This window comes from Salvia hispanica, chromosome 1, assembly GCF_029641045.1.
Source record: "Salvia hispanica isolate PSC_SH4W2 chromosome 1, Shi_PSC_v1, whole genome shotgun sequence".
Taxonomy (NCBI): Eukaryota; Viridiplantae; Streptophyta; class Magnoliopsida; order Lamiales; family Lamiaceae; genus Salvia; species Salvia hispanica.
In genome coordinates, this window is record NC_142692.1 from 53,950,099 (window position 1) to 53,963,270 (window position 13,172).

The window sequence follows — 13,172 nt, forward strand, 5'->3', positions numbered from 1 at the left end:
GTCGGGCGTCGCAAATATGTGTTGCCAAAAGCCTCCACAACTCCCCTACAATAATTCTTCGGACAATCGCGGCCAGTTGTCTCCCCGACGTGAAGGTACTCGTCGAACATATCCGTTGTGGTGCCATATGAAGTATCAGAACTTATTAGGAAATCACATAAGAAGTTGACGATAGAAATGTTACAGAAATCATATGTCAGCAATATAAATGGAACGAAAAAACTTCATTCGTGATTATATAAAACGTTAGCGTTTATTTGGGATTTTTTTTCCGTTAGGGGGTTTGTGGTGCAACAACCCCAAAAGGTTAGGAACTAATGACGAAGTTCACTCTTATATTTTAGATTAAAAAAATTACTATTACATAAACTTGAAGAGTATTAATGTCAATTCTTATATATGGTAGTTAAACTAACCATTTTTTTCTTCTTCAAAATCATCTTAAAACTTTAAATATACATAAATTTCTCGATTTAAATTATTTTTTTGTAAAAATATATCAAATTAAAGACAATTTATAAGGATTCTAACGAGATCTCAATTGCATGTATTTTCCGACAATGATCGGATAATGAGATTTTGTAATTTTTATTTCAACTTTAGCATATATTGATAAGATTTTATTTCATCAATAAATACATAAAAACTTTCAATATAATGCATGTACAATATCAATAAAACTTTGTTGAAGTTTTCGTGTACGTGTGTCGAAATATCTATATCATTGATATTGTTAATACACTATGTTGATATAAGAATAACCATGAAAATGATCATATTATAACGAGTAAAGGTCAAAATTGGTCCTGAACATATGGTCATTTTACGTTTTTGGTCCTAAACATTATCTTTTGGATTTTTTGGTCCTGAACATATGGAAATTTGATTATTTTGGTCCTCCGTCAACATTTCCGTTAAAAACTAACGGTCAACGGGTTTAATCCAGATTTTGATCAAATTAGACTTTTAATTCTGAATTATTACTCCCTAATTAATTTTCTAATTATTTTAATAAATATTTATTTAAAATCAGAAATAAATAATATTAAAAAAGATAGAATTGTTCTTCTTCTCTGTCCACTGCGACTCCTCCTTCTCCGGCGAGATCATCCTCGACTACGAGTGCTACAAGCCCGGCGACCACTGCAAGCTGAGCACCAAATTCTTCGGCGAGATCATCCTCCGCAACAAGCAGCTCGGCCTCCACGAGTACAAATTCCTCCTCAAGACCATCGTCAGCTCCGACATCGGCGAGGAGACCTACGCCCCTCAGATGGTCTTCGACGGCCGTGAGTTCCCCCCCACCCTCTCCGACGGCCTCCTCGAGATGGACGAGTTCTTCCTCGACAACATCCCGGCCCTCCTCCGCCGCACCGCCGTCCCCCCCTCCGACATCGACCTCCTCGTCGTCAACATCTCCATGCTCTCCTCCGCCCCCTCCCCGCCGCCCGCATCATCAATTAATACAAACTGAGACACGACGTGAAGGTCTACAACCTTGCCGGGATATGGGCTGCAGCCCCAACTGGTACATGGGAAACGACCACTCTAAAATGCTCACAAACTGCCTCTTCCGCACCGGCGGATGCGCCCTCATCCTCACCAACAAGCCGGCTCTATCGAAAAAGGCGATGTTCAAGCTGAGGACCCTTGTCCGGACCCAATCGGGCTTGAGCTCGACGGTCTTCTCGACGTCGGAAAGAGCTTCGATGAATTGGTGGAGGGAAGCGTAGGCGGTGGAGAGGTTGGAGTAGAGGACGTGGTTGGAGGGGGAGAGGTTGCCGGCGGAGAAGGCGGCGTTGCTTTGCTTCGTCGGCCATAATTTAGATGATTTAAAATGAATGTTTATTAAAATAATTAGGGAATAATTAGAGAATTAATTAAGGAGTAAAAAAATCAGAATCAAAAGTTTAATTTGGTCAAAATCGGGATTAAACCCGTTGACCGTTAGTTTTTAACGAAAATGTTGACAGAGGACCAAAATGATCAAATTTTCATATGTTCAGGACCAAAAAATCCAAAAGATAATGTTTAGGACCAAAAACGTTTAGGACTAGTGTTGGTCTTTACTCTATTATAACAGATTGACAATTTTGCCCTTATATTGATATTTTATCTACTCCATCCGTCCCTAATAATTTGTCACCATTTGATCTGGCACGGGTTTTAAGACATGTAATAGAAAGAGAGTTGAAAAAGTTAGAGGTATGCAGATCCTACTTTTATATACTCCCTCCGTCCCAAGATATTAGACCCCTATTCCACTTTGGGGTGTCCCAATACACTTGAACCATTTCTAATTATGGTAAAAATTTACTCTACTACCAACTCTGCTTACACCACTAAACAACTATCTCCTAAATTCCTATGCCCAAAAGAAAGGGGTCTAATATCTTGGGAAGGAGGGAGTATTAGTTTTATACTCCCTCCGTCCCAGAAAGATTGTCCCAGTTCATTTTTTGCACTCGTTTTGCAAAAATAATAATAAATAGATAAAGTTGAAAGAGAGTAAAATAAGAGAAAGAATAATGTAGGTAAGACTATTCTCTACATTATTCTTTCTTTTACTTTACTCACTCTCTACTTTAACTATTTATTATTATTTTTGCAAAACGAGTGTGAAAATGGAAATGAGACAATCTTTCTGGGACGTAGGGAATAATAAAATGTAGAATAATTAGTGGAATGTGAGGTCTACTACCAAAAATGGTAAAAGTGAAAGATGACAAATTTTTTAGGACGGACGAAAATGAAAATAAATGATAAAATTTTTAAGAATGGAGGGAGTACTAGTTGTTGAAATCCATTAGATTTAATCTCATCCACTCATTTTAGCATGTAATGGTATACGATTGATCTTAGTTTTGGATCGGTGTTCTATATTTATTTTAATATATTCGTGGCCGTATAACTACTTTTTATTAAGTTTTCTAAATAAGCAAGTTATTAATTGTTTGTAAAAGGATATTATGTTTATGTGTGATCATTGTAGAATTCTTCGTATTTATCAGTACTTCATTCGTTCGTTTCGACTTAGTTAAATTGCAAATATTTCTTTCTGGGTTATCCAACTAAGTCATTTTATTTTATGATAAAATGTAAAACATCTAATTAAAAGAGAACAAAATATACCGAGAAATAAATGTTGCAAATTCCAACTAAGATTAAAGCCAAAATCAAGCTAAACCTTGCAAACTCAAACCAAAAACAGAGTAAGAAACAATACAAGTAACCCAAAATCACCTTATTAGAGCCGTCTATAAATAAAGCAAAATCAAACCGAGTTTATTTATGTTTAGCTGTGTACGAAAAGATCACGAGATTAAAAAGGAGATAACTATTTTATATGAAAGAAAATGGAAGTACAATATCAATTCAGATACAAAAGTTTGCTAACACCCTTTATAATACACACCCTATAGTTTGATAAGATTTTAAAAAGAAATTAACTTATATTGTGAGTCTCAAATTTCCTAAAAATATAAAAACAAAACTGAGTTGGTTTATGAGTTCATGTCCTCGTATACAAACGTACTTTGTTGAGAGAGGCCAAAACCTGCCTGCCAATTTTATTTTTGAAAAAAGCATTATCATTCAAGATGGTAAACTGCGTTATATTATTATTGGTAGATAAATTTTCATACCTTGCATTAAGTGAATAAAGTGGTGCAATGTGCTTCCCCTTCCAACATTTCAACCTCTTACTTCTCTACTTTTAATAATGCCTGGAGCTTACATTTCTTCTAGTTTGCCTTTTTGCTTTTTTCCCACTGAAATATGGCAATAATTTTACATATCACAGTATACTAAATGAAGCAAGCGAGGCAATACTTACCAGAAAACAACCGAACATATTCTGAACAGGAAAAAGACGGGGAGAGCCAGCAGCGCAGAGGCCTAAAACACATAGCATGTCAGTTAAGCTGCACGGGGTGCACCAAATTATGAGTAGAATCGAACACACGACTTACAGCGAACCAGACTAGCTCTTTCGTTGCTATATGTTTAGTAAGCTCGTGACTCTTAAGTTTCTCGTGCACCTTGTCTTGAACCTGATCATAGATGAGTTCACAAATAAAATCACAGGTATCATCAACCAAGTTATCCTGGAGCACAGATACCTGATGATGGTATGTAGTCGCTGACTCTAGGAATTTTCCATATGCACGAACTGGCCCCTTCATGTAGGGCTCCACAGCAAAGTGTAATCTGTTAACATGAGGTCTTGCTGCAGTGGCCACCTGAGTGATGTATGGTCTGCTTACTCGCCTTAGTCCCTGCAAAATAGTCCGATTATTTCATTTGAATGCGAGATGAATAAGTAAGCGGACTGAACAATATCTTACCTGATAATAAGGATCAACAAGATCCACAGCTCTGAGTAAATATGGCATTGCAGTATTCTTGGATACTTGATATATCTCTGTTGTTTTTCTGGTTAGTTTTTGGACATGCGGCTCAACATTGTTGTCCCACTTTCCCTTAACCGCAGGTAACCATTCCTTCGTACAGAAAAACAGCATTTTACGAGCAGATAACCATAAAACTTAGAACGATCCCACAAAAAGTCTACTCACAGTTCTCAGTTTTTCAATATGTGGTGCAACCCATTCAATAGCTTGGGCCTTCTTCTCAATAGCCTAGAATAAGCCAGAAGTCGACAGTTAATACATAATCTGAAAGGAAAACATGTGACTCAAGTAAATTGTGTGTTTAAACATAGACCAGACCCTCTGTAGCCACGGTTGCAAAGCAGGTTTTGCATGCAGTTTCCACTTCCTTTCAAAAAGAGACTGAAATAAAGTGACATCAGTATAATATAGTGAAGGCTACAAAGAAGAAAATATGGTTCAATAAGAAGAAAATATGGTTCAATAAGAAGAAAATAAATACCTGACAGTAAGTTAAACGGAGAGCCATCCATGGTGGAAACCAGGCACCATGAACCTGAATGGGTCTCATAATGAAACATCTTAACCAGTAGAAATGGGGAAAAAAAAGGGCGAGCAAAGTTCTAGATATGTATATAACACACAAACATATTTGTGTGCTGATGTACTATCACAGTAAGATACCAGGCCAGATATCATGAAAGAATCAACAAACATGTGGTGGGTGGGTCCATATGCAAGGATTGAGCCAAAGAAACTACACCTTCATCAACTCCTTCGTTTTGGACGTTGTCTCAAACTTTGCTTTCATCATTTGTTCCTAGCAAGGATCACATACAAAAGACTAACAATCAGTCACCACCGTCACAGAATCGCAACATAAGGAGCAGTAGCTATGAAAACATACCTCGGCTATTTGAAGAGCACGCTCAGTTTTACGCAACTTAGTTTTCTGTTCATCAACAATCTTCTCAAGCTGAGAAAAAAGTAACAATACTGCTTACAATTTGACAGAGTTCTTCAATTTCTGCTCATTATGTCTAAACCACATTATACTGTTACTAAACTTTGACCGGACCTAGTCTGCTAACTTAGAGGGTGCTCAGCCAAACTTACTTTAAGGAGCTCCTATTTGTTATATTCTGTGTTAGGATCTTATTTTGTTGGCGTATTTGGAAGTTGTAAACAACAGCTAAATCTAGTAAAATAAAAATAAAAAATCCCTTAAATATTGAAAACTCCTAATGATAGTTCTAACAAAAATTTGTCAAATGCCTTGAAGAAGCTTTTACTATAAAACTTGTACACTACTTTTTAAAAACTTCTAAGCTCAGCAAACTGCTCTTTTAGTCTACATATACTAATCCTATTGAAGGATAATCTGGTAAAGTTATCTCATCATGCTCTGTATGTACCCGGCCTTTTTATCTTTCGCCAATGAAACTATAAGTATAATGATTTGAATTGATAGAGGGTACTTACCTTATCAGCTTTGGAATTCAATTCAGATGCCTTTTTCCCAACTTCATGAGCCCGAGCTTCCAACTGTTCCTTATCCTTGATTTGCATTGCAAGATCTTTCTTCAGTTTCTCCACCTGATTTTCCAATTCACCTGCTCTCACATTAGCTTCACCCAGCTGCTCCACATCCGGATTTCTATTGTCCTAAGCAACAAACAATACATTATATTAAAAGATGTGACATGAGTCATATTTCCATAACAAAGCCTTTGCAATCACTCACTTTAAGAGAAGCAATTTCACTCTCCAAAGATGCCATGTTATGTGAATTTTCTTTGATCATCTTCTCTCTAGCTGCAATCAGCGCATCCCTGTCCTTTATTTCTTGAGTTTTCTCCTCAATACGACCCTCTGCAGATTGAAAAACATGTAAAGGAAATGAGAAACTACTATGTTGCCACATTAAAATGCACTCGACCAGAAAGTTTAAATGGAAGCATAATTCTTGGACACTTAATATAACTGTATGTCTGCCCCGTGTTCATTTCCTAATTTAGTAGTATAAGTTTGTTGTTGTCGCCTCGTCTTGGCAAGAAGCTTAAGGTGCAGAATAAAATGTATTATTGTCATAACATGATAAGGAAATTGCCTAAAAAATTATCATTCTCAATTGAAATAAGAAAAAGTAAATGCAAAATCAAAGAAGAGCAGTGCTTCTCAATTGCACATTTTCAGCAGCAACTATTGTGATAACAGGGAATCTTTTGATGTCACCAGAATTCTCGATTTTTCACTATCAACTCTTATTTTTTCGGAGACTGCACTCGTTTTAATGTATTTTTCCAACGATCCATATCTCGAAATACTTTACCACAGCTTCTAGAAATGGTCATTAACAAATTAACAAGTGAGAATAACATCCGCTCTTCAAATTCGCAGCATATTGTTGTTTATCCATATATAATTACTGTATAGCAATTCATGATTCAGAAAGCGAATATATGGAAACATAAACAACGAAATCGCACATTAAATGGGAGAAATGAATGACCTAGAGTGCGGATCTTGGAGGTCAAGTGATCTAGGCCGTTTGATCTGGTGGAGTCGTCCTCGACGTCGGAAATTGAGGCGGTGAGGAGCAGTGATGAAAACAATGTGAAGAGGAAAAGTCTCAACGCCGCCATTAAGGCACCACGGCGATCCGGAGATCCGAATTTGAACGATTATGATCAGTTTACGTTGGTTTTGTAATTCGCACTGTGCTATTGTTTCTATACACACAGGTCGCCAAAAATATGATCATAATTCATAAATCACACATGTTTTTTTTGTTTTACTATGATCGATTTTCTTACGTATGTTCGTTTTTTTTTTTGATGTGAGACCATCTCCAATCATACACCAAAAATGAGTTTTTGGTATAGAAATCTTTTTTAATCATATACCAAACTCAAATTCATTTTTTGTGAAACAACACCATATTTGTTACTGCAAAAGTTTTGTGAGACAAAATCCCAAAAATTGTGTAAATCTTTAATTTAGTGTAAATGGTTGGTGTAAAATTATTTTTTAGTGTAACATATATTTAAAAATACATATATTTAAAAATGGATTTGAGTTTGGTGTAAATGATTGGAGATGATATGAGTGTCAGACAAATAAAATCTGTAATATCTCTTTTTAAAAAAATCAATTTCAAGAGAAAAACGAAATAAATTGAAAGAAAATTACTTTCATCTGAAAAACTAAATATATCTTTTTTTTAAAAATACAGTAAATTCCAAGAGAAGAAGATAATAATAATAAAAAAAAAAAAATACTATACTACAAAACAAACTATCATATTTATTTTTTGTATGAAAAAGAAATAAATATACATCTTCCAAATTATAAAAGATAGAAAACTTTCTTAAATAAAATAGAGGAAATTCTTGGCAATTTTTACCAAACGTGCTACCTTCGCCCGAATGTTTGAGAGCTCAAAACGGCCAGTGTACTAGCCAAACTTATCGCACGAGCCGCGCTAAATCAACCAACTTTGCCGCATCCTTGAGAACTCTGCACGACCTGCGTCATCATAGCGCATCCGTTCTAACTTTATTATAATTTTTATAACGGTGCTTTTTATTTTTGTATTTCTTTTCCAAAACTCCCATTTTATATAAATATATATATATATATATATATAAATAAATTATTATTATTTGCTTTACTTCCTTTGTTAAAAGATAGAAATAATGTCATTTAGATTTTAGAATAAGATCTCTCGACCATTTTTAGGGTAAGCAATTGAGAAAGTGAAGTCTTCTTCTAAAACCCAAGTATAGGGTGAGACTGCAAAACCTCGAAGTCGGCTGCTGCGACCCAAATCAAACTCGCTTTTCCATATTCTCTCTTCCACCATAATCACTCTCTCCCTCTAAGATGTCGTCTGAGGAGCCCATGACTACCGCTGCCGAAGAGTCCGGCGAGAAGAAGCCTTCAAAGAAGGAGCTCGCAAAGCTGGAGCGCCAGCGGAAGCGCCAAGAAGCCGCCGCCGCATCTGCTGCAGCAACCACCGCCAACCTCTCCATCTCCGCCGACGACCCGCTGGCCTCCAACTACGGAGAAATCCCTCTCAACGACCTGCAATCCAAGGAGCTACCGGCCGCAGTTTGGACGCCGGTCAAGGATTTGACCGACGACCTCAAGGACAAATCCGTGCTCATTCAAGGCCACGCGCAGGCGATTCGCGCCGTCGGGAAAAAGATGGCGTTCCTCGTCGTCCGGGAGGAGTGCTTCACCGTGCAGTGCGTCTTAACCGTCGCACCGGATTTAGTCAGCCCGCAGATGGTGAAATTCGCCACCGGATTGAGCCGTGAGAGCATTGTTGACATCGAAGGGATCGTCTCCGTGCCGTCTCAGCCCATTACTGGCGCCTCTCAGCAGGTATGCTTCCAATTTTGTTGAATAAGTATCTTATTAGGTATTGCCATTGAAATGTAATTCCTCTCCTGATTGGTAATCGTCACTATTGGTTGAATTATTCAAAATTGGATTCGGAATTTGAAACAAGTTGAATTGATTTAATCATGGCTAGGTTTAGGATAACGACCTATGGTGGTGACTCTCTCTCGTTTTTTCTTTCTACGGTTAAGCAAAACTGTAGAGCTTAGATCTGATTTTAGATATTTAGGCAAATTTATAGATCTTCAGTTAAGAAATTTTTTTCGCCGCTGCTTTCTATGATGAGTAAAGTTATGCTGTGTTTTACTTTTATAGGTGGAAATTCAAGTGAGGAAGCTTTATTGTGTTAACAAGGCTATTCCTGTACTGCCTATCAATATTGAAGACGCAGCTAGAAGCGAGGCTGAAATTGAAAAGGCTCTGCAGGTATCGAGCATTCGAGCGACGTTTAAAGCATAAAGACATACTTGGCTTGTTCTTTTGCTCAAAAACTTGTGCCAAAACTTTTTGCATTCTATATGCAGGCGGGCGAGCAACTTGTTCGTGTAAATCAGGACACTCGCCTGAATTACAGGGTTCTTGACTTGCGCACTCCTGCAAATCAAGGAATATTTGAAGTCCAGTGTCAAGTTGAGGAGGTAAACATAGTTTGAGTTACACATTTCTGTACATGATCATTATGTATTATGCAGTCATTGAGATGCTGGAATGGTTTTGGTTAGGTTTTTTCTCTTCTTTTTATGGCATCTTGTGTTCGTGGATGATTAACCTTTTGCAGTTGTGCTGCTCATGATTTCAGTTTTTGTATGCAGCAGCCCCGATCATCAGCTGTATATGCTGACAGATTATTACTCTCTGGTGCAGATATTTAGACAATTTTTGTTATCCAAAGGTTTCCGTGGGATCCACACACCTAAACTGATTGCGGGTTCTAGTGAAGGCGGTGCTGCTGTCTTCAGATTGGATTACAAAGGAACGCCTGCATGCTTGGCACAGTCACCCCAGCTTCACAAACAGATGGCCATTTGTGGTGGTTTTAACCGTGTGTTTGAAATTGGCGCAGTATACAGAGCAGAAGATTCTTTTACTCATCGACATCTGTGTGAGTTCATTGGTCTTGATGTTGAAATGAGGATTAAGAAGCACTATTCAGAGGTATATATAAACTCTGAATGTTTTGGCTGCTTGTAGATTACTTTTTATAGACCAGTAGTAACCTGGACTTGATCACGCAGGTGATGGACATTGTCGATGGCTTATTTGTGAAAATGTTTGACACCTTGAATGAGAAATGTGCTAAAGAACTTGAAGCCATCAACAAGCAATACCCATTTGAAAAGCTGAAGGTTCGCTCTTTTATTCGACTCTGTTTGAGTAAATGCTATACTCATCACTATTTTGGGAATGCTCATTATTGAACTTGAATTTGCAGTATCTACGGAAGACCTTAAGACTTACATTTGAAGAGGGGGTGCAAATGCTTAAGGTAAGATTTCAAATGTGAAATATTGTTCTAAGGTTGCATATAAAGTTCGGCAGTGATATACTTTAAGGGATCCTCATTGACCGTTAATTATACAAGTTGGACTTTCTTTCCTTTAGAAGTAGAGTTTTCTTCTCAACTTTTGTTGATTTAACTGATGAGATGAAACAAATTAAGTGCTTGCGAGTTGCATCTTGGTCCAGTAAAACACAGAATAATAAACAACTGGAAAATGTATAACATGATATATTCAATGAGAACTAAGCTGCTTAAATGTAGCATGATATGTATGAGCTCCATAGATCTGCATAGTAATTAACTTATTGCATTAAGAGTATTGATTCAAGAAGTTGACAGAGTGAATTAACATATGGAGTATGGATACAAGAAAATGGCAGAAATATGCTGAGTTTGCATGTATAATTCTATCATGTTTTCATAAATTCACACATTTTCTTTAACTGGATAACTTCTCCAAATATAGGAGGCTGGCATAGAAGTTGATCCTTTTGGAGATCTCAACACAGAGACGGAACGGAAGCTTGGCCAACTTGTTCTTGAGAAGTAAACTGCTTGCTATTATTTTATTTCATTTATTTTTTTTCACATGTTAGTTTACCCATCTTTATCACATGTTAGTTTATGCATTTTATGGACACTTTCAATTTTAGGTATGGTACTGAGTTCTACATACTTCATCGCTATCCTCTGGCTGTTCGACCATTCTATACCATGCCATGCTATGATAATCCAAAGTATAGCAACTCGTTTGATGTCTTCATTAGAGGTAAGTGCAGAAAATGTTTGCTTTCATGTATTCAAACAAGTATTAGAAGAATTCTCGGCAAATAATTCTCTTTGTAGCTGGGAGCACTTCCTAATATTTACTAGAGCCTGAAACACGAGTTCATTGTAAGAGTTTTTTAGTTCACTATGAAGGTGTTTTAGTTCATAACACGGATTTTAAAACACAGAGTGAACCAAAATGTCATTATAGTGAACTCCATGTTTTCAAAATTCATCCAGTCTCATCATTCCATTTTTTGATCTAATGGTTGAGATTTGGTCTCTAGCTATGCATTTGATCACACTCCTACAGTAATATACACAACCTTTTAACTTTCTTTATTCACAAAATATGCCTCTGTTGGGCCCACTTATAACACATTCTGCCAACTAAGTGGGGGCCTTATCAACTCTCAATACTTTCAACCAACTAAGCCAACAAAATCATTAAAACCAGAATTTGGCAAATAGCTTGTGTGCGGGGTGAGTATAATTTTACTTTATCTATCATACGTGGTGGGAAAATAGTGAAAATTTATGTGAATTTGTTAGCTCAAATAAATCTGTCAAATTTCCTCCCTTCATAGTGGATTAGAAATTATCATTGGTATTACTTGGATCTGTTACCTAAATCTGTTCTTGGTTTTATTGTTAGGTGAGGAAATCATATCTGGAGCTCAGCGTATTCACGTGCCTGAGTTTCTGACAGAGCGTGCTCAAGCTTGTGGGATTGATGTTAGCACTATATCGACATACATTGATGCCTTTAGGTTCACTTCCTTATCTCCCTCTATTTTCTATAGCTTTTCATATTCCCATGATTAGAAAGTCAAGTAAACAGAGACTTATGCTATGTTTACATGTGGTTGTTGGTTGTGAGAGCCCAACTCTCGGCATCTTGTGTGCCCTGTTTTCTTTGCGATATTTAGGAACCAATAGTGTCCGGATATGCATTCTAGACATTGATGCATACTTCTGGATCTTCTTGATTACTGTTACTACTCTTATGATTAGTGCCTGTCTCATCCATATCAGGAAAAGCTATACAATATACACTGCACGCTTGAATTCTTTTCAAACTATGTGTTGAAATCATGTTTAACATCTGTTTTTGTATATGCAGGTACGGGGCGCCAACTCACGGAGGATTTGGAGTCGGGTTGGAGCGCGTGGTGATGCTATTCTGTGCACTCAACAACATTCGAAAAACATCACTTTTCCCCCGTGACCCACAGAGGATCACGCCTTGATTGCCTCGTTGTTAGTCATGTTGGAGAAATATCATGCCATCTTGGCACTTAAAAACGAAAAAACTAGATTAATTGAGTACGTCGTGGTGTAAACAAATACAGTTTTCTTGGTTCTCTTATTCAGATCTCCAAATGTGATACAGTATGTGATTTTAATATTTGTTCTGTTGGTGTTCGGTTGTCAAGATAAAATAATACCAAGATATAATCTATGATTGAGTTGTGAGATTATTTTAGTCATAGGGGGTTAGTTAAGACTAATTATTCTATGATTATCCATCTAGGATTGAGTTGTGAGATTGAATCTCATGAACTAAAGACACTACAAATTTAATCTCGAATACAATTTGCAAACCGAACTCTTCATAAGAGTAAAGGCTGCGTCCATAAATTCAATGAGTTTCAATGAGTAGTGCACAAGATATGTGGACAAATTCAATGAGTAGTGCACAAGATATGGTTATTAGCAATTGATATATTTGATGAAAAAGTGAAACAGAAAACAAAACTGCTAGGCAATCCTAACGCGTGAGCATGTGATCTATAACTATCCAAATGATTGATCTCTTTGGGCTAGTTGAATTTACAATATTATACTGCCTCCGTCGCGCTTAAGATGACACGTTTTCCTTTTTAGTCTGTCCGAACTAAGATGACACATTTTCTCTTTTGGAAACTTCCTCTCTCCAATTAATACACTTAACTAACTTTTTATTACACCTATTAAAATATTCATCTTTCTTTCTCTCTCTATTTTAATAATTACACCCACTTTCTCTCTTTCCAATTAAACACTTTAACCACTAACTCCTAAAATCCCGTGCCGGCTAAGTAATGTGTCATCTTAGCCGGGAC

General features: G+C 37.0%; 2 protein-coding genes across 3 annotated transcripts; one reads left to right on the plus strand and one right to left on the minus strand.

The window, feature by feature from the left end:
* Positions 1-3,322: 3,322 nt before the first annotated feature.
* LOC148934150 (uncharacterized) lies at positions 3,323-7,145 on the minus strand. 2 transcript variants are annotated; one of them, XM_089062353.1, is made up of 14 exons: positions 6,904-7,145; positions 6,136-6,263; positions 5,874-6,056; positions 5,299-5,367; positions 5,155-5,211; positions 4,894-4,947; positions 4,731-4,793; positions 4,578-4,640; positions 4,347-4,502; positions 4,122-4,277; positions 3,972-4,052; positions 3,836-3,897; positions 3,645-3,770; positions 3,323-3,556 (listed from the first exon to the last, which is right to left on the minus strand). In XM_089062353.1, the coding sequence occupies exons 1-13, from the start codon at positions 7,034-7,036 to the stop codon at positions 3,716-3,718; spliced, it is 1,260 nt and encodes a 419-aa protein (XP_088918479.1). In that variant the 5' UTR covers positions 7,037-7,145; the 3' UTR covers positions 3,323-3,556; positions 3,645-3,715. The 2 variants fall into 2 exon arrangements, with proteins under 2 accessions (XP_088918479.1, XP_088918478.1); XM_089062352.1 differs by having other exon boundaries at positions 3,323-3,560.
* Positions 7,146-8,124: 979 nt separating this feature from the next.
* On the plus strand, positions 8,125-12,475 carry LOC125219039 (aspartate--tRNA ligase 2, cytoplasmic-like). Its single transcript, XM_089066054.1, has 10 exons — positions 8,125-8,780; positions 9,114-9,224; positions 9,323-9,436; positions 9,663-9,953; positions 10,034-10,144; positions 10,231-10,284; positions 10,766-10,845; positions 10,953-11,068; positions 11,723-11,837; positions 12,191-12,475. The coding sequence occupies exons 1-10, from the start codon at positions 8,277-8,279 to the stop codon at positions 12,315-12,317; spliced, it is 1,623 nt and encodes a 540-aa protein (XP_088922180.1). The 5' UTR covers positions 8,125-8,276; the 3' UTR covers positions 12,318-12,475.
* The last annotated feature ends 697 nt before the right edge of the window (positions 12,476-13,172 follow it).